The 22149-nt window shown below is 41.1% G+C and overlaps 1 protein-coding gene across 3 annotated transcripts in view; it reads left to right on the top strand.

Annotated features, from left to right (window-relative positions):
• The first annotated feature begins 2507 nt into the window (after positions 1–2507).
• The window catches only part of KCNK13 (potassium two pore domain channel subfamily K member 13), a 49416-nt gene continuing 29774 nt past the window's right edge, over positions 2508–22149 (top strand). For 2 of the 3 annotated variants that reach the window (XM_053945636.1, XM_053945637.1), the window contains exon 1: positions 2818–2969. In XM_053945636.1, coding sequence (XP_053801611.1) covers positions 2901–2969 — 69 coding nt within the window. In that variant the 5' untranslated portion in view covers positions 2818–2900. Of the gene's footprint in view, positions 2970–22149 lie in introns of all 3 variants that reach the window. The other variant, XM_053945635.1, reaches the window with a different exon arrangement.

Here is a 22149-nt window from a genome sequence, read left to right as displayed (position 1 = left end):
AAGATGTTCATTTTGATTTGGGATTAAATGTCAGCAATATGTTTAATGTTGTTTTTTTTTTTTTTCTTATGCCAGTGAATACACTGCATTTCTGTATTCCACCTTGCTTAAATGTTATGCTTGGCTGACTGATTACACTGCTGGTGCTCTCCACACACTCCAGTTTTTCCAGCTATTTACCCAAGAGCAGTGGGAATGGTGACCTGTTTTGCAACAAAGTATTCTTTAGAATAAGCCATATTCTCATTTTCTTTTTAAAATTCCAGTCAATATCAACTTGCTCTTGACTTTAATAGAGAGCATATCCTTAAAAAGCCACCTTCTCAAGAGATGATTAAATCACTGCCAAGATCAAAGTTGACAAATTAAGGGAATTTGCAATTTTTGATGATCAATGACAGTAGTACACGTATCTTTCAAAATTGTGCCAGATGATCTTACCTGCTTTAATGCAATAACTATCTCTATGCCCAAGACAAATACAAAAATGACTATTCCACACTAACAAAATGATATGTAAATAACGAAGAACTCAATAACCTTGAATAATTTGCCTTGAATATTCCTTTGAATAGTGTTACTGTTGTTCATATTCCTTTGGGCAGTCAGGTTGATGTCATGGTTGCAAGCAGCTAAAGGCTCCTTTTCCCACTGTGCTAATCCAAGCCACCCTTGAACAGATTTGATGGATGGAGCCATTGGTGTGGACAGAGGGTGCTCACTCAGTTCTGCTGCCTTTGCTGGTTGAGCGTACACTGGCTGAGTTCTGTCTTCCTTCTGACTGGCAAAGCAGGGAAGTATAGGTTAGGTTTTGGTTTTTTCTTCTAATAGGAGCTGCCATTAATTTTAAAGATTTAAAACTGCCAACATTTTTAAAGATACACCAGAGGTTTTTTATGGAAGCATGTGGTTACCTTTAGCACAGTCTGTTTAGTTTGGCTGGCATCTCATCTTCCTATTTTTGGCTATTTAATGTCTTCCAGCATTGCTGCTAATTTTAATTTCCATGCTGAAGTCTATGCTAAAGACTAATTATGAGGGAATAAAAACTGCAGCATGATGTATCACCTATGAATAACAACAAATAGGAAAAAATTAAACAACTCCCATTTATCCCTGGCTGCTGGTTTACTATGCAACATAAGAAAAGGACTCATTTTTCCCTGTGCCTCCTGCTCTAGCAGTTGTTGCCACACAGGTGATCCTTTCTCAAACACTGGCATTGGAACTGCCCACAGTGCACCCTTGGGGCTCAGACCAATACTCAAATATACCTCAGGCCGTGAGACAATCAATGGCTCTTACACAGATTGTACAATTATCTGCCATTAAAGGAGATTTCTAAGATCGTAGTGTTCATTCCCATTGCATTTTGACTTCAACACAATTATTAGAAAATTGGGGGGGGGGGGAAGGGAAGTGGATGTGGTAGTTTGTTAACCTGCTTTCTAAAAAAATATGTGTAGGTTGTCCTTCCCTGGAGAGAATGTGCTTGTATACTATGATGTTTAGCAGAGCTGAATTCCAGCCCCCATTTATTTAAAAGTAGAATGCAGCACTGTAGCAACTACCAGATATTGCTGAATTTAGCTTTTTCTTCTTATAGTGAGAATGATATTTCCAGCAGATTTGGATCGACAGCTCTGGGCTTTGAACCTGCAAATAACGCGTTTTAAAACCACATTGCAGCTGGAGAGGCTGCTTCTCTCTTTCCTAAACAATGTCCCTTCGACTACCGTGCGCTGGAGGACAGAGATATAACACCTTGTCGGGACGGCAGTGGGTAACCAGACCTGTGGAGAAGGAGGTGCCCTCTTTTGCCAAAAGGCGCTAATTTTTATGGCTTTGATGGGGAGCATATAATCGACTGGCGGGTTTCATGCCCGGTCTCTCTAAGAGGCCCGGTTGCCTCAGGCGCTCCTCGGCCCCACCGCCCGGGGCCGGGTGCCTGAGGGCAGGAAGGGGGGCAGCCCCCGGTCCCTCTGAGGGCTGGAGGCGCGGGGCAGCCGCCCTCTGCCAGCCCGCCCTGCCCGCTGCCGGCGCTGAGCTTCGGAGGCGGCGGCCGTGCCTCTGCTGGGAGGAGCTGCCCCGGGGGCACAGCCCGGCCCGGCCTGCGGCTCCCCGAGGCCATGGTGCGGGCGGCCCGGGGCCCGGGCGGCGGAGCCCCACGGCGAAGGGGGAGGGCGGGGGGCGAGCTGCCGCCGGTCCCGCCTCGTCCCCCCCCGGCAGGCAGGAGGCGCCTGGCGGTGCCTGTCCCTGCGCCCCGCTCCGACGTGCTCGGGGCGGGGGCAGGAAGGGGATATGAAAGTGGCGGGGACGGGAGCCCCGCGCGGCGGGCGTTGGGGCTGAGGGGCTCTGCCAGACGGGACGGGACGAGCGGTTCCCTCGCGCTCAGGATGCTCGGCAGCCCGAAGCGCGCCCGCCGCGGGGCCGTGCCGGGGCCGCGCCCTGCCCACGGGGCGAAGGTGCCGGCCGGCTCCCGGGAGCGCCGCTCGCCGCCGCCGGGCTCCGCGGCGCCCTGAGACCCGGGCCCCGCGTACGGCTGGCGGGCGGCGCCGTGATGCCCGGCGGCGGCAGCAGGGCCCCGACGTAGCGTGGCGGCGCGGCAGCCCGGTCCCGCGGGCGGAGGATGGCGTGTCGCGGCGCCTGCTGCTGCTCCAGCGCGGGTCGCCTCAACGCGGACAACGCGCGGTTCCTCCTGCTGGCGGTGCTGATCGTGCTGTACATGCTGTGCGGCGCCGCCGTCTTCTCGGCCATCGAGCTGCCCACGGAGCGGGAGGCTAAGGAGCGCTGGGAGGAACGCCTGGAGAACTTCACCCGGCGCCACAACCTCAGCCGTGCCGAGCTCCGGCACTTCCTCCGCGAATACGAGGAGGCGAGCGGGGCCGGCATCCGCGTCGATGACATCCGGCCCCGATGGGATTTCACCGGCGCTTTCTACTTCGTGGGCACCGTCGTTTCTACTATCGGTGAGCGGCGGGACGCGCGGGCACCGGGCGGGCACTGCGGCCAGGGCTGGGGGCCCGGGGATGCGCTGTTCGTCTCCTCCTCGCCTGCTCGCGGGCTCACAGCGGGCAGGTGTCGGTGCCCGGGCATGGTCCTGTCTCTTCGCTGCTCCTTTTTTTGCCTTCTTGCTGTCAAAGAGCCGCTGCCGCGGGCGCGCCTCTCGCGGGAAGCGCTCAGCTCAGGGAGCGCCGCGGAGGCTGCGGGCAGCCCGGCCGGCCCTAGGGGCCGAGCTCCGGGCAGGCAGGGCAACGGACACAAAGATGCTCTTCGCGGGTGTCATTTACCTGCACGGATCAACTTGTGCTCGGGATACGGTGGTAGACTTCGTGAGCGACCAGTCGCATCCAAAGCCGAAAGCTTTAAACGATCCTGTATGTCTTTAAATTCTGGGAAATGTTATAGAAAATCTTAGATCTGACAGTTTCATAGGCTGTATTCTCAGAGCCCTTTCTGAGGATCGTCTGGCCTTAACGAGAACACTTAAATGGATTTTGTGGTGTCCAGCTGCAAAGTGTACAACTTGGAAAGATTTGGTTTCAAACCACTTGGCTTTTTGCTCCTTCAGGCTTTTCAAGGCAGAACCATCAAGTCGATGGGCACAGTTTGTTGCACTTGTAATAAATAAACCCAAGTTTATTCAGGCTGAAGGAGCCTTCAGGGGAAGGTGATACTGAATAGAAATTCCGAGCAGTCTGACAGGTGTACATCAAGATGAAAAGGGATAGCACCAGGAACTGACATAAGCACCCCAGGGAGCCCATGGGTCTCAACAGAAAGTCTTCATTTAGGCATCTGCAGACAGCTAAAAGCCTCAGAGGAAGGGAGCTTTCTTTAGTTAAAGACAGGCAATCTGTATGCAGTTATCACTGTGACAAATGGGATCACTAAATCTTAGTAATGGTATGGACAGTTCACATCAGTCTCTCTCCACTAATGAAATGTCCATTGAGGTATGGTTATTTAATTCTTCAGGAAATCTCTGCTTACAGTTGGGGTTTTTTTGGGGGTTTTTTTTTTGGTTTTTTGTGTGTTTTTGTTTGTTTGTTTGTTTGTTTGTTTTTTTCTGAAGAGGAGATTAGAGGTGCCTTACTTTATGTGGGATGTATAAGAGTTTGCCCTGTCCTGCAGCACACTCCTCTCTAATACTGAGGTTTTTTAAGTCTGGGGTTATTCTATTGTTAAAAGTGTCATTGGGCTGGTTTTGTAGTTCGTCAGGGCTTCAAACATTGAGTGGTTTGTGTCCTTAGACTTTAAGTCTTTAAGACCCAAGAACTGTGCTTCAATGTTCTGCTGAACTGGCAATTGAAAGTAATTTATAACATTGTTAAGTCCATTTTTGTGGATTGCTGTAGTTTGTTTGCCATTATAACATGTCCCTTGAAGTGTGCTTCTTGTATGCTTAAAATAAATGAGCAGAGTTTATGCAAACATTTGCTACAGTCATAAAATCATAGTAAAAAGATCAGATCAGATTGGACCAGATCTCAAAAGTTCCACCTGCTTTGCCTCTATTCCTAGAGGAAGAATATCCTATTCCTTTTTTTCGTGATGTTTGTCCAAGATGCCATTTCAAACCTGCAGTGTTGGAGATTCCACAGCTTCAACAAGGAATCCAGCCTTGTGCATCCTTGTACATTTTTACCATGAGGTTTTCCCGATGTCTGCCTTACTGCAGTTCAGTGACTTGCGTTATTTTTGTCTTGCCATCCTTTGTACTCAGAGAATGGCCTCTTAGGTACTCAAAGACCATTGTCAGTATGTCCCTTCAGCCTTCTTTCAGTTCAGAAAAACCACAGTGTTGTAACCCCTTTTGCAGTGATACAGTTACTTTTCACAGGTGTTAACTGATGCCTGTATTTCTACATTAATGTATGTCTTATATAAGTAAGATTGTTAAGGAGAGAAGTGTATCTGTGATCCTGTTAACTGCAGATGATCACAAACGCAAGTATCCACTTACCCACTCATACTTTTTGGTAATTTCTATGACTTGCTGTTTTCCATTGCCCACATTTTACAGCTCCCTTAATGTTTCTGTAGAAATGTCCTCAAGACTCCATTTTCCTTCAGACTGTGTATGGTCTGGAGACTTTGGCAGTTTACATCCTGTCCCTTCTTTTGACCTGACATTGCTTTTCTCAATCTTATCAGTGATGACACTTTCTCAGTGGGTTTTATGAATTGCATTCTTTCTTAATCTAGTCAGTGGCATTGCACTACTTCATCATATCGATAGCATGTCTCTTTTTTAATCTTCTCAGTAGAACTTCTGCTTTATGGTACTGACTGTGCATTTCAATGCTTTGACTTAGCTTGCGCTGCAGGCTGGGCTCTCTAGGCATTCTCAGGCTTGTGCTTCGACCAGGTCTCCTCAGATGTGCCACTCAGGAGTGTTCTCCTGCAGGCAACCACAGTATCGACCATATTGGCATCCTAATAATAGATTTTGTTTTACACCTCTAAAATCAATATTTTGTCTCTCTTCTCAGCCCTTTCCAAATGGTCCATGTCTTCTTTTATGCCCCAGTACAGTGCTCCAATATTAATGTATTATTCTAGCTGCAACCTTGCTAAATCTTAGGAAAGTATGAAGGCTTATTTAATGTGTTTTTCAGTCTATACTTCTGGTGGCTCTGTACATTCCTACAGCTAAACAAAATTTGATGTCTTCAGTTAAAAACAGTTTTTTAGAATAGGTGCTTATGACATGTTCTTGATATCAGCTCACCTTCTACACTCAGTACTATGTGCTGGTATAGAAGCTTTATATTTAGCAGGTAAGTTGCTGTAAAAACAATTTTTTTTTAGCAAACTTTATGGGTTTTTTTTCTCTTTTGCATAATAGGAATTATTTTGCTACTCCACCGGAATAAATTTATTTCTTCTGCAGTAAATAAGGTGAACCTAGCCATTTTGATTTACTGCTAAAGCATCAGTCAAATGTTACTTGTCACATCAACTACTTCCTGTACTTTAGCTAGAAAGAAATACCATAATATATTTCAGAGGAAAGTAGAGTTTTGCAGTTACTCAGGAAATAATCCTGTCTTTTTAATTAAGATTTGCATTAATGTTTGACACATGGATTTTGGAACATAGTATCCATGCATCAAGTCAAGAAGTCAAAATTAAATATAACCAGCCTATTTTCATTTGTTAAGAAAATACAAAGCTAAACAGAGCTGAATTAGTACAAAATAATTAATTTATCAGGTTATTAATTAAAGGGTTTGTTCCATAAAAGTGTTTATTCCTATCAGTGCTCAGCCTGTAACCTTTAATATTGATGCATCTTTTGAGCAGTGATGTCCAGTGTGACCCAGTCCTAAGGTTTCCTCTGCAGTAAGGGAAACGTTAGGAATGAAGGAACATAACCACAAATACCTGCCCAACTAGCAGACTATCTAGACTGTCCAGGAAGTGACCCCAATGAATTAGATGGTGTCAAAGCCTCTCAATCTCATTAAGGCAGGTGCCTAACTAATCCACACATGTCCAGTGGGTTCCTTCAAAAGCTCACTGTGCTCTCAATCTACCCTTTGTCACATAATGTAGTGTCCCTTTTGCCTAGAAATCAAGTGGTCAGAAATCACCTTCTTTCTCAGCCAGGACTTGAAGCAATTCCTGTGTCTCATCCAAGTGCCCTGCCCACCACGCTGGGCAATAATTTTAAGGTGGGACTCTCAGTGTTTTCTGCTGAAACTATTCCACTTTGCATGGCCTAATAAAACATCTGCAGACCAAAAAATAAAACAAGATCTAAGTACCAATTTGCATTTCAGTGAATGTTTATGTGTTTTACACAGAGACATACTACCTTAGATAGGCACTGGGTGTTCAGCAGCCAGTAGGCTGTAGGGTCACAGTCATCATCAGGTGCTCTGATATCCAAGGACTTCTGTGGTACTTTGGCACAGTAGTGCCTCCAAGAAGTAGGGAGCTGGAATAAAATGTATCTTGTTAAAAACACATAACATGAAGCAACTTCTCAAACTGACTTATGATATTCCTGCCCTTTTCACAGGCCACTGGAAGTTGGAGGGGATCTCTGGAGATTGTCTGGTCCAACCCCCATACTCCAAGCAGGGTCAGTGACAGTCAGCTGCTCAGGGCTGCATCCTGTTGGAGTTTGGGTATCTCTCTTGGTGGAGACTTCCACAATCTTTCAGGACACCTTGTGCCAGTGTTTGACCAACCTCACATTACAAGAGGGTTTTTTTCTCCTATTCAAATGGAATTTCCAGTATTTCAATTTGAACCTGTTGCTCCTTGTCTTCTCTATGTGAACTGTGTGAGCAGTGAGGCAAAGGAGGAAATTATATCATCTTCACAAAATGAGATACATTTTCTGGAGAAATTGTTAAAATTTGCATCCTTCCTCTCTGCAGAAATTTGCAGCAAATTGGGCTGGAGGTGTAAAGTCTTGATACAAGATGAGAAAATAAATTTGTCAATTGATTCATTACCTGAGACCCAAAAGATAAAATCGCCTGGAGTGAAGGCTGGGATTTTTACAATAGACAGCAATGAGCAACCACAGGGTGTACTGTACTGAAGGAATAGAAGGAGTCATAGCATCTTCTTTAAGCAGCCTCATAGAAAGGGTTGCTCATGGAAGTGTTGTTTGTTAATGGGAAAGTCTGTATGGGGTGAAACAACCACAGTGTCCATGTTACAGCCTTCTACAGTGAAGGAAGGAGTTCTGAAAAGTGTCAGAAAGTGCCTGTTTCCTCATTTTCACCTGTCAGTGCAGTTCCTGCTAAGTGGAGTTACAGCTGTGCAAAAGTGTGTGTGATAATGCCCAGCAAACCACCAAGGCCGTTAAACCCAGAGAGCTGGACGACTGCTTGTAGCCTTGAGGTCACCCTGTGTTTCCTGTGTATAGACTGAGCAAGGAGTGGCAGCTGCAGTAAATGCTCCACCTGGGGCCATGGCTAAGCTTACTCCTGGTGTCACTGAGACTAAATGATCTGCCCTTACCTAACAGTACCATGCCTGAAGTATTTAGAATCATAGAATTGTAGAACATAGAATCATAGAATTGTAGAACATCCTGTGTTGAAAGGGATCCACAAGGATCATCAAGTCCAGCTCCTGACACTGCACAGGACAGCCCCAAGTCACACCATGTGCCTGGGAGCAGTGTCCACACACTTATTGAACTCTGTCAGGCTGGTGCTGTGACCACTTCCCTAGGGAGCCTGCTCCAATACCCAGTCACCCTCTGGGTGAAGAGCCTTTTTCTAATATCCAACCTAAATCTCCCCTGACACAACTTCAGGCCAGTCTCTCAGTCCAGTCACTGGTCATGAGAGTGAAGAGGTGAGTGCCTGACCCTCCCCTTCCCTTCACGAGGTAGTTGTAGACTGCAGCGGGGCCTCCCCTGAGTCTCCTTCAGACTGACTAGACCAAGTGACCTCAGTTGCTCCTCACAGAGTTCCCCTCGAGGCCCTTCATGATATTCATGGTCCTCCTTTAGATGCTCTCTAACAGCTTAATGTCTTTTTAATATTGTAGAGCCCAAAACTGCACACAAGCTGCAAACAGCTCTAATAATTCAAAATGGCCTGCCTTAGCTATTGAGCCATAAGCAGAGCAAAAAAGGCATCTCTAGAGCAAAAGGCTTTTTAGGGAAGCTGCAGGTAAACTGAAGCCATTTGCTTGCCTTATAGAGACTACCTTGTAGTTGTCCACTCACTGAAGTTGTAAGTGCCACCAGCCTTGGATTGCATCTGTTAATAAACTTGAACATTTCCCACCTTTGAAAGATGAGTTTGATGGTCTACCCTAACTTTGCCAAAAGCTTTCTATAATGTATGACAGATCTGTGTAAAGCAAAGATGTAGAGAAAACGTGAAAAGGAGAACATTGGTTATAATTACAAGATTGTCACCAGTCTCTGCTATATGCAGAACAATGTAGAAAACTTAAAGTAAATCATGTTGTAGAAAGGAAGTACAAAATTAAAGCAACCTGGAAATCTTGCAATAAGGAAGCATGTGATAGCTTAGCATGTTCTCTCTTGAATACTGGTTAAAATAAAAGTTAAGCCATATGGTTGTAATCCACAAGGTTGGGAGAAAGGCCAGGTCCAGTCTCACATGTAAGTTTTCTTACTTCTGTAACTGCAGTAAAACTGTTACTACAGTTTTACAGAAGATATCTAAAATAAATCACATGAATTTATATGTCTTAATGTGTCTGTTCCCTGACTAGAATAAAACAGCTGATGTGCCAAGTGCAAAGGTTCATACTTCTACTATTAGTGTTGAAATTTTGGTGAAATAAATCCCACCCTATCAATCTACAGATGGACACCCAGGCAGCAGCAGAACCAGCTCAGCATGCCACTGTTGGCAGTGCTGACTGTAACTTCTCTGCCACAGGTTCTCTCCCTCTTTCATTGAAATGAGATCACTAAGCAGTTAAAAGCACTTAACTCTGTAAAGGAAGTCATGTTATCAGTTACACTCTTTTAAGAAGATCGGGATTAGTTTTTTTGTGAGGAGTTGGCATTTTCCAGGGCATGACTTTATAATAATATGGGCATGTCTCTGTTTCCAGGTGAATATGCTGGGACCTGAGCACAAATTCCCTAGTAACTTTTTGAAATATGTAAGCAACTTAAGAAAAAAAAACCTTTCTGAATTTGACTTTAACCTAGTAAGTGTAGAAGGCAATTTCTATGACCATGCAGTGGCAAAGTTCATTTATTCTTCAGAGGGAAAGGAAGAAGTACAGAAAACCAGGGGATTTTGAGAGCAAAGCTCTAAATACAGATCTGCAGTTTGGAATCTCAGAGAAACCAAAACTAAAGAAAAATTATTTAAGGGGGACTTTCAGTTTCCTGGACAAAAGATATGAGTGATGATGGCTCAAGGGATCGAAATGTGAAATATAGGAGGAGGATAGGAACTATAGTAAAAGACAGATGTAAAAATTTAAAGTTAATTTCTGTCACAAGAAGAAAGCATACAGAAAATGGATAGAAAATTAGATCAGCGAAAACAAATAAAAGGAATAAAATTGAAATACACAAACATATTCTAACAAAATTGTGCTGTTAGCAAGGGGCATCATGCTGTTTCATCAGCACAACAGTGATGAGAAAGACTAAAAAAAACATTGGTCTGCTGTACAGAAAAGAGGAAGAGCTCTCAACAAATGATTCCAAGAAGGCTGAAATGTGTACTGGCTTTTTCTGTATCAGTCTTCTGAAAAGGTCAACTCTGAACTGTTGTGTGGTACAATTAACACTTGTAAGAAAGGGGAAAGTAAAAGAATAGGTTAGAATCCCTAAATCTGTCAGATCTTTTATAATCATTTAAGGTAACTCAACTGCATTCTAGAATATTCAAAGAAATTACTAAAGCAATGATGAGCACTTTTGCAACTCATAGAAGGGTTTGAAATTCCAGGTAAGTTAAAATGACAAACATTTTGCCAGACTTTAAAAAAGGAATGATGACAGGAAGAAATAAAAAAGAATGGGCTTAAAATGCAACAAAGATTCCGATTGTATATGAGAAAAAGTTTTCTAAAAGAAGTGAAGCAAGTGTGCAGTCTGCCTAGGAATGACATAGAGATTTCATCACCAGAGTCCTTTACACTCAGGTTAACCAGACACTCCACAAGAATTATGCAGACTCCTTAATTCCCTCATTGTGCAGTGAATGGATGAGATGACATTTTTTTGCCTCTGCCAGGGCTTTTATTCCCCAGATTCAGTCATAATATGTGTTCATTATTCCTGTTTTCCTTAATTTAAAAAAAAAAAAAAAAAAAAAAAAGGCAGGTTGTTAATCACACTGCATATAGAGTCTTGTTCTTTGGCCATTTTTTACTTGTATTTTTAGAGTGCAGATAAAAAGTATTTTTTGACAAATTTACACTGAACTTCTTACTCTTTTTTTGGCTTTTTTTTTTACCTTCACGAAATGAAACAGCATTTTAATATTAGGATCAAGCAGGCCTTGAGATGTGCCATTATGCTACCCTGGTTGGTATATGTCTCAAATTAAATAAACTTTAAACCAGCCCAAAATAGAACTGATCATGGACTGAAAAGTACTTACTTCATTAAAGCAGTGAAATCAGATATAACAATATCTTTACTGCTGCTGGAATTAAAAAAAAAAAAAAAAAACCTGGATGGAAGAATAGTCATCAAGAAAACCAGCTAAAAATAAACAGAATGTTACTTTGAAGAACTTGGTCCTGCAAGGAATTAAGTACTTTGCTGGAAGTCTCTGTTCTGGCAGCTGTACCGCCTTCTTCTTGTGTTTGATATACTAGTATGACTTGGAGACAAAGAGCATGAGGAAAGTTCTGTTATTGTCCATTTTTTGCACAACACACTGCTGAAAATTGAATGTAGTCTTTCAGGTGACATGCAGCAGGGACCTTGTAGGAGTCCTGTGTGTCTGAATGAAATGTTGCCAGCTCTCTGGAAGGAGCCTCCATCCCCAGGCTATTGCACTGCAGCCCTTGCCAGAAAGGGGAGGAGATCAGGGCCTTTGCAGCTCCCTGGCAGACTGGGCATACAAACACCACGCCAAGGAAAGCTCCAGGAGGTGTTGCCTTCCTCCAGATGGGCCAGCTGGAGAATGCATCCATTCCCCAGCCAAGCCACTCTCCAGCCTACTGGCCTCGTGAACTGATAGCCCTGCTATGATCCCTCTGCTGCTGCCTAACACTTACTTCTAAGGTATCTCTCATTTTCCGAGCCAAAAGCTCCCTAAGGAGCCTGCTGCAGGCTGAGCTGGAGATCAGTTCTACAGACTGAAGCACTCAGCACGTGAGGGTTTTCTGACTAGAGTGGTGACACAATTTTCCTATTTCCTGGAGGAAAACTTGCTTTTTTAATTGAAAGCAGAAGCTTAATCAGGGCTGAGAAGATTAGACATGCCATGAAGTGGAATAAGTTGGATGGAGAAAACAAAAACACTTACTTAAACAAATTACTTGCTGGTTACAGCAGTCTTAATTTGGCCCATGGATGAATACTAGGAACAAAGAGTGTCTGAGTGTGCAGAATAGTGAGACTGACAAAAAAAAAAAAAAAAGAGACTATCTTGACTTAAGTGATTATTAACTAGTCAGTTTAAATAATGATATATATTATAGTTATTCATATAATTATATGAATAATTATTTTGACATGGATTAACCCACATATACAAAGAGGGAGAAATTTTTTCTAAATTGTATCATAAATGCTGGGGGAAGGCTTGCAAACTTAAATCCCAGTATTGATTGTACTGACTGACTTTGACTGTCTTAACTGAGTTTTAGAATAATTTGGTCAGGATATAAAATACTGAAAATAAAGGCTTTGTTACTATTTATGTTTACTCATAGATAGTACTTTGTCCAGTGGAATTATTTCTGCTGTTAAAGATTCAGGTGACTGGTATACCAGCTGTTCATATATTAAAGCTTTTTCAGCACATTAAGAATACTTAAAACCAGAATTATTTCAATATTAAAAGTGAAAAAAAAGAACTTTTGTGGCTAAATAGTGAAATATTATTTTATAATTTAAATTGCCAGGAAAAATATATAGTATTATAGCATGGAGATTTTTATAGCATTCATGAGACTTCAGTGTTCCATTGATTTCACACTGCCATCCCTGAAGGCAGAATATGGCTCATGGAAGTGTTTCAGACTTCTTGACAAGTGAAAAAATTCAATATATTAGTAGGTACTGTTGATTGCAAATATAGCCCAGGCTTTTTGCAACCTCAAACTGGTTTTGAGTTTGAGGTGGTTTTGTTCTCACAGTGAGAATATTAATAAGACCCTGTGATTTTATTCACATAGAACTAATATGCCTATTTTAAGTGTGACAGTTTTTAACAGAAAGTAGTTCTGCTAAAAATATGTTATCAGAAAACTAAAGAAGTGGAAAGCATGCATTCCTTTAGTGTAAAAATGTAACATTGCAAAAAAACTCCAAACTGAGTAGCAAAACATTGAATTTAAAAGTACTAAAAGGCAGGTGCAGACTTTAAAAATCCCAGTTTCCTATTTTAAGTGTGTATTTGCATCCATTTTGTATTTTTCTGCAAGACTCTTTTTTTGGTAATTGGTCAGAACTTCACAGCAACAGCTGTTCAGCCTTCTTGCTAAAATAGACGGTTCGTCATGCACATCCGTGCTGGTGATTCTCTCATTCATACCTGCCTGTAAGGGCAGCTGAGCTTTGTTGATTCTCTCTGGTAGAGGATAATGCCTACCAAATGGGCACAATACTGAATTCCATATTTTTATGCACACACATGATGTTCTTAATATAGTCAAGCTCAAAAATTTTAAACCACTTAGAGCAAAACCATGTTCCTTTAATGGCATGGAAAATTAAGATATATTATAGTCCAGTTAGGGGCAGAAATATTTTTTTTCTGAAGTTATTTCCATAAAGATATAAACAGAATAGTGCTTTTAGGGTAAAATCATCTCTATATATGCAACTTTTCTTTCATATTGCAGAACAATTCCTTTTTATAATATGTCTTCCTTTTGTAGTCTTCCTAAATCACATCTCTTTTCCATTCCCTGTATGCTATGTACTGGCACTGTTTTGCTGTTTGTTCCAAGAAAAATATTTTATAATGGCCAGTTTCTCTAATTTTTCTAAGTAGGAGTTAATTTTGTTATACAGGCTGCTCTTCTTCCTTTCATTTTTCATGTATAATGCTTTAAATAGAAATTCTCATCTGCTCAAAGACCTAGAGTCTACCTCGTTCCTCTCAGGCAGCAATATTCCTAGTTTGTCAAGTCAGCACGTCCAACTGGATTGTGGCTTAATAAGAAGGTTCTTAAGACTATCTGCATGCTCCAGGGAGCAGTACTGGCCATTATTTCCTCTTTCACCACAAATATAAACATCCTTGTGCTGAAGGAGATGCTGCCTTTCAGACAAGCTGTAAACCAAAACATTGCAATATTAGAAGAGTCCTGGCACCCTCTGTAAAACTTTAGCCTTGCCCATAGTTTAATTTTGATCCTTCAGGTAAAGGTACATAAAAGGAATTTTTGCCATGTTTTTTCTGGATATTGTATTCTGGCTATTCTCTGACAGAGAACACCCATATTGTACCCCATGGGGTAAAACTCTCAGAAGTTACAGTATTGAAGTATTGCAAAAAGAAATAAAATATTTACTCATGGGTGTCCATTAGTGATAGTTTCAATGTTTCTACATTTGTTCCTTCCAATTCCTTTGTCTGGAATCCACAAGAGCAGAACAATAGAAGGTAGCTGGTAATAGGCTTGTCATAACAAAATCCTAAATATTTTGTAATTTATGCAGCTGAAACTGCATTAAAAAAAGCTTTGCAAATTGTCCTTTTATAAGGAGAAAGGTTCCTACTAGAGATGGTTTTTCTCTGTTGTTCCCCTAGAATGAATTATCTCCTGCCTCAAGAGCTGATTCAGGAGAGTACTGGAAAAAGAAGTTAACTGGATGAGGTTTTACTGTAGAAACTTTTGAACCATTTCCCTGATGTGTTTAAAACTGAGCAAGTAAATAACAAAGTGGGTGAGTTTCAATCACTTTAAAAGTCATCTATTGCACTGTACTTCTATACAGATTGTAAAGTGTTTCGCTACTCAAATCAAGGACAAAATACTGAGTTTAGAAGTAAGATTTTATTTAGTCTTCAAGTCTATGTTTTATCTTGCAACACTGTTGCACTGAGGTTATTGCATATAATTTGAAGATTTTTTAATCTTACTAGCATTCAAAGGGATAAATACTGTTTCATACAACCTGTCTGCAGAGTCTTCTCACCCTGAAGAAAACATTAGTATGACTCAAAACACACACAGATCTGCTTTACTAGGTGATTTTACAGTCATGTTTTATAACAAACTTGCACTTTTAATTTAGTTTCCATTAAATAAAAACATCCAATATCACCCATTAATACTAATTCACATATTTGCTCTTCCTAAAGTTCTTTCCCATTATCACTGAGGCTCATCAGCCTAAATATCACATCATAAAAGCATATGTAAATCCTGCTTTCAATCTTCTGTCCACGTTAAAGGCAGAGCTGCAGTTATCTGGATATCATCACTCTTTTTAAGCAGACACCTGGGCAGCAAGCTGGCAGAAATTAGGAGGGAAGGACAAGCAGAGGTGATCAAGGCAACTGCAGACAAAAAGGACTTCCCTGTAATGGGCCAGTAGGCAGGCAGGTGTTAAGGATGAGCATCACAGGCTTAGAGCCACCTGCTGACCTACAGCAGCAGCACATGTACTCACTATGCCTCGCTCAAACTGAAGTGATCTAGCTGTCTTTTTTGTGCCAATGAATATTATCCAGGTTAAATGTCTTTGTCCCTAATTCACAGGTGCTTCAGATATTTTGAAGTCGTAGGCCTGGAAAAAGAACATGTTTAGTGTGGACACTTGCCTTTTGACAATGAAGCTATGCTCCAAAACCTTCTGCCTTGTGTATTCCTGGACTACTTGCTGTAATGGTTTAGTGGTGCTCTTGGCAGTGTTTGGTTAACAATTAAACTCAATGACCTTAAAGGTCTTTTCCAACCAAAATGATTCTGTGATTCTATAATCAGTCCTAAGATAGATTTTTGTCCCTTACACATGACAAGTAGGGTATTGCACGGGTGCTTACTCCTACAACATTTAATTTCTTTATTAATTACCTTGAGCTTGAGCCTTTGTTGCTGACTTTCTAAAGAGGAAAAGACCTTTAACATAATGAAAGGATCCATTCATTAATTATATAATTTATTTCACACAGGAAATGCCTGTTTTTCTTCTCACCATTCTAGTGGGAAGTGTTTTAATCCCTTAGAGCATTTGCACAAAATATCATCACTTGGAGTAGGTGCAGTTTGTGTTTTCTATGACTGTGGCAAAGGCTTAAAATTGGCATCATCTCATTGTAAACAAGAGCTCTGAACTTAAAACTTCATCTACATGTACAGATAGGGGAGAAATCCATCCTATAGCTGTTGTAAGAATTTCTTGAACAAGGAGCTAACATGATCCAGGAACATATTTAGGATAAAAATGATCTCTCTGTATACATCACTTCCCTCTTGTCTCAGCTTCAGCCTGGCATTCCTGCTGAGAACCTTCTCCTGTGGTATCCTGAACATGCTGGGAACCTTCCTAAGGATGTAGAAAATTATGCAGATTCTGCACAATCCTTGTTGCAGAGATACACCTCACATTGCTGCAGCTACACCGTGAGTGCCACTGGTAGGATCTATCTTGATGGCAGAAAATTCTCCTCCAGGCTAAGGCAAATTAGGCTGCAGAATATCTGAGACTTCATTTTTGAAGTGCTACTGCATAATACAGACCAGGGTATCAAATGGAAGATTTTCTTAGCAGAAGTATTTACAAAGCAGACACTCAAGTTACAGAGGAAGGAGCTGGCTGGTAATTGGTAACTGGCCCAGTGAAATCCTCAACTCTGCAACTGTTGCAGGGCACAGTTTTGGTGCTCAGAGTACCACAGGACAGTTTGCAATAGCACTGTCTTCAGAGGAGTCACAGGAAGCAGGTGACCTCATGGAGCTAGTTCAGGCTCAAGATACCATTCAGATACAAAGACTCCAAAAGTTTCTACAGATCATACACAAAAAGTTATCTGCAGGAATATATGTTTTTTCTCATTTTTCAAAGCAGCATGGAGCAGAGAGATATGTAATGCTAGGGATTCTACACTCTACTTGCTGAATCTAAAAAAGAGAGTGCTTTCTGGAACCTTTCTGGTATTGGGACAGTTGGGGACCTGTTCCTGGAATAAGGACAGTTTCTCCCCATGCCAAAGGGAGCCTGAGAAATGCTGTGTGTCTGAGAACTGCCAGCACAGCTGGGCTGTCATGGACCTTTGGCTCTGTGACAAACTCGTGTTGGGTTTATGAGTTACTTGTGACTGGACAAGCCACAGAGTGGGGCTGTCCCTGACCCACACACAAAGAAACCAGGGCTCTTTAGCAGACCACTAAGGATGATGGCTGCTCAATTGTCAGAATCCTGTTTCTGTTTTGGGAAAAATATGTCAAAACCAAAATGTTTCTGTGAATCACTTGGGTTTGAAGCTTTGTTATATCCCATGAAAAAATGCTTTGTTAGAAAATTCCTAGTTTATTCTACTACAGAGAAACAATTCTAATATAAGTAATTTTCTTTCTTTGTTCCCTTATTGTTTTTCATTTTTCAAAGATGCTCTATTTTTAGAATTAGAAAATAATCAAGCCACTGGCATCATGGGCTTTTCTTCACGTCAAGTAACTATTAATGGGACTTGGTAAGAAGTCAGTTTGTTCTGCCTGGTGAAGTTCATCTGTGGTGGCCAGCAGAATCCCACTTAAATCCAGAGAAAGCAAACAAACTTTTTTGTTTCATAGAGGATGTCAGAAACCTCTGCCTTAAATACATCACCAAATTCAAATTCTCCTTGGCAAAAAACCCGACAGTGCTGATCAACATGAATTTAAGAAAGTGAAGTCAGCCTTCCCCACCATTTCTGAGGCTTGTGCTCTTGCAGAGCTCTCAGACTAGATAATTGAAACCAGTGATAAAACATGGATGTAGATCTGCAGAGAGGTGTGTAGCTCCCTCCCATAGGTTTAATGAAGCTTTGTCTAGAGCAAAACAATAAGATCCTGATACATTTTAAGTATTTTGAAAACTTGACTTGTAAGAAGCATCCTGGGAGTCATGAGTTATGCAGACATTTCATCTCTTCTTATATAATTGCCAGTTAATAAAAATGTTAAAATGGAAGAAATAACTTTACTTGGCTTGAAAGAAGCATTGTGAGAGTCATGAGTTATGTTGACATTTTATCTCTTCATATATAATTGCCAGTTAATAAAAATGTTAAAATGGAATAAATAACTTTACTGGTTGATGCTCCCAGCAGCAGTGAGGCAGAAAATGTTAGGGTTACAACATTGTGTTAGCATGCAAGAAAGGAAAGTGGTAATGACAAACTTTAACAATATGCTTTGTGTTAGATGTAAATATAATTGGTTGTCATTAATTCATTAATTAGGAGGTGATCAAAAGCCCTATAGATAGAGAGGAGTAAAAGCCTCAACTACATCAAAGACAGCTTTTAAGTACTGGGAATAACAGCTATATCAAAAGAATGACAAATACTTTTGAAGCATATGACTACTGTTTTTGTAGCCATGTACTGTCTTCAGCACTTGCCCTTTCAGAGGAAATCCAAAAAAGTAAATCTATGCAAGACACCACAAAACTAAGCAATATGAAGCAAAAAGATACTCAGCAGAGTAGATGCATAATCAAACACTGAATCAAGCTCAGAAATAACATAGGTTGTTTTGTTTATTAAAATAATGAATTTCAGTTTTTGTGTCAAATAGCAGCAGTAGTAGTAGGGTTTTTAATTTCAGAAATTTATTTCTAAAATGGAGAATGTTGTGTTTGCCATTAGTTTGTTTAGAGAAACACATCCCTCTCAGAGCCTTCCTGGGTCTTGCTTTTGTTTCAGGACTCAGTAAAGCTGTGGCACCTGAAGTCAGCAGAAGCTCAACAGACGCTGCTATGAATGGTTTTTCCACTTTATATGAAATTGCTTTCAACAACCACAGACTTTGCCCTCAATCTTCCTTTTTCCCCCGTCATTGTTTACTTCTTTGTTTTTTCCTGACCATTGCCTTGCCCCTGATGACAACACAGGCATGACTGAGGGTTTCAGGCTGTGTTGAACTCGATGTTGGCTTCCCTGAAGAGTGCTTTTCTAGGACAGAGGTCTGGAGAAGTTCCATCAGGCTTTACCTGAGCCAGCTGTCTTGTGGAATAAGCTAGGGGGCTGACAGGAATGGTTTTTCCAGAAGCAGATTCATGTGAAGAACCTAATTTTCCTAGGGCAGAGATGAAAGATGACCCCTTAACAGAATTTGTGAGTGGTTATAGTCAGTGTCAAAATTTCGCTATACAGGTGAAATGAAAGAGGAGGCAACACAATCATTACCTTCCCTGGCAGCTCTGTGTCCATGCTCCATGTCTCCTCCCGTGAAGTTAGCACCATGGCACAGGTTCCCTAAGAAGGAACAGAAAATGCTCAGTCCCAGCCTTGTGTTCAAGTTGGTTGTTTAGGTAGTGCTCTGGGGAATGAAAGCAATGCTTGAAGCCTCCCTGTGGCCAAGCAAGACTTAGAGCTGAAGCTTCTGACTTCCCAGGTGTTTGGTTATTTCAGTCCTTGCAATACAATAAATTCAGGCAACACCACTAGTGCTTTTGAATAGAATCCATAACTGCCAGTGCCTAGTAAAGTCAACAAATACAAGTCAAAGATACAAAGAGAGTTTGGACATCTCTCTACATGACTCCTACCATGCAGGATTTGGATAGTCTGGCTGAATTGCTGTAGCTTATTCACAGCAACTGATATTTAGGTGCTTTGGGTACTTGATGGAGGAACAATGAAATACAGTCTGAAATACAGTCCGAATTTATGCAAATGGTTAATCTTATGCATCCTTAGTAATGACCCTGAAGTAACAACTACTCATTTTCTTACTTGGGGTAAGTAAAACATATAAACAGGTCTCTGCAGAAATGAGTTTTGTTTTTTTCTTCTGCAATTACACACAAAACAAAAATGTAGTTAAAATTTCTTTTTTGCCTTTTTTTTTCTCCATCAATTTCTTCACAGGACAATGAAATATTGCTCATTTTCTTCATACTGGCATTTTTACAGCAAGGTGAAACAGAAGAGGAAGTGAGGTGTTCTGTAAAACCTGAATCTCTGGAGAAAAAAAAAGAAGCTATTTTTTAGATTTATTAATTTCAAGTCTTTAATTTTACATTTAAAAATTTCAAAGTATTGTGGCAAAAATATATGGGCTTGAAGTTCTGATGTGTGAAGCAAATTAAAAACCCTAGTATATGCTCTTGAGTGAATCCTCCTAGTGTTGGTCTGAGGACTGCAGAATCTGCCAAAACTTTTTATAGCAGCACTATGGGAACCTCTGGGACCATCACAGGGTTCAGTGATTACTGTCAAAATATGCACAAATTAGCAATTGAAACAACAACTCTGCAGCACTTGAGAGATTATTATGTCCTTTGAACCTTTCTGGATTGCAACTGATACCAGTTTAGTTTCATTAAATCAAGAGCATTTTGTTGGAAAAACTGTCATTGTCCCCTTTGACATAACATAATGAACCATGGCAATAACAGTTTCATGGTCATTAGTCAAAGCCTGTGCCTGAAGTGTGAAGCCTAAACTGGGAGCCCTTCTGCCCTTATCACAAGGCAACGCACTGCCAAGGGTGCCTGAACGTGTCACCAGGAGCCAAAGTGCCAAGGCCTCCATGCCTGTAGACTGTGCTGATCTGCAGGTGCAGGGCTGTGATTGGCTTAGTTGTGGGCAGAAACTACTTTTTTCAGTGCATCAGCATGGAAGATTTCTAATCTTACAGATTGCTTCCTTGCTGAAGTTACAGTGAAGGGCTACCCAGGCTGTTGCGACACCTCTGTGTGAATGTGTATTTGACACATGGCACGATGTAGAAGACCTGCATTCATTTACACACCTACACAAGAAAGTGAAATAATACATAAAAATGAACCAAACCTGCAAATCTGCCTTCAAATTGATCAGTATTTTGTCGGTACAGAGTTTGTGGTAATTGGGAGTGGGGCTGCAGCCAAGCCTCATCCCCAGAGGGTACAGCTGTGAAAAGCAGGTGAGCAGCACTGAAAGCAATGAGCCATGGAGTGCCCAGGTGCACTGACCAGTTCCCAAAGGGAACAGAGGGCACACAGGTGCAACGCATGAACATGAGGGGCATAAAAGGTTGGGCTGAAGAACAAGAAATGGTAGATGCTTGCTGCTCTCTGAAGTGCCATGATGTTTCTCTGTATGGGCAGATAGTTGTAGCCATGTGATGTGATGTTACTCTATATGGGTGAATGCTTAAAGCCTTCTGAAATTGTGTGATGATACTCTGTGTATTGTGGCCATCTCAACTGCAACACATGCTGTGATGGTACTTGATATGAGATTTTCTGGTTTTCAGATAGGATGTTTTCATGTAGAAATCATATGCATCATGTAGATGACTTCTGTGTTTGTTAAGCAATCAAAATGCAGGAGTAATGAATGTGAAAATGTGTGTGATCAAAGTCATACAGACATTAGTAATGACTGTCAAATCCCTGTAGAGGAGCTGAGTTTAGTGATTTTAGTTCTATCTGTACCTGATGCACTCACACATCTGGTAATAACCTCAGAAAAGAGAGTAGGGTTGTAACTCATGTTTCAAATGGACTGTGGATGTGTTAACATTCCAAATGGCCTGGTGTTTGTGAGGATATATTGAAACCTGATTAAGATTTTATTGATTTAAATTTAATTTTTACTTGAACTGAGTTTCCTTTGATTTATTCCTTTTATTCCTTTCATTCCTTTAGCCAACCCCCTCTACAGAAACTGTTAAGTACCTTCTGATCACCTTCATTTCACAAAAGTCAGCACATTCTGTGTCTTATGAAGTTACACTGCTAAATGCTAGGCAATGTGAATATGCTGACCTCTGTCAAACATAATATATAGAAGTTTTCTCAGACTGCTTTTTTTTTTACAACAACATGAATTAGCATCTCTGTCTGTCACCTAAACTCATATTGTCAGAAAATGTGTAGGATCATAATTATCTTGGAGATTTGATAGAGACTGATCAACAACTCCAAAAACTACTGAAGCATAGTGTGACTGACAGATAATCAGAGAGAAGGGGGCAAGTGGGCACATAACCTCCATTTTATTGCAAAGCCTGAGTAAAACTGCAAATTTGCCCCTTTTTTTGTTGTTGTTTTAGATGCCATCAGTACTGGATTTTCCTATGCCAAGCTTTTCTTTAGATTTCTGAAAGCTTTGAGCTTCACAACATATTTGTGGGTGTAATTACTTTTTATAATACAAAGCTAGGCATGAAAAGAATAGTTTTGCATGCACATGTAGTATATAAATGTACACACATAGGTTCAAAAGAATTATGGGAGGCTTCTCATGACAGAATGAGTCAGGGAAACCATGATCTTTGTCTAAAAATATTTTTGCTTTGTAAATAATAATAATAATCTAAATACACTAGAATATAAAGGATAAG

The sequence above is a fragment of the Vidua chalybeata genome, chromosome 6 (assembly GCF_026979565.1).
Source record: "Vidua chalybeata isolate OUT-0048 chromosome 6, bVidCha1 merged haplotype, whole genome shotgun sequence".
Classification (NCBI taxonomy): Eukaryota; Metazoa; Chordata; class Aves; order Passeriformes; family Viduidae; genus Vidua; species Vidua chalybeata.
The sequence above is the reverse complement of the archived record's forward strand: the minus strand, read 5'-3'. Positions and strand labels throughout refer to the sequence as shown.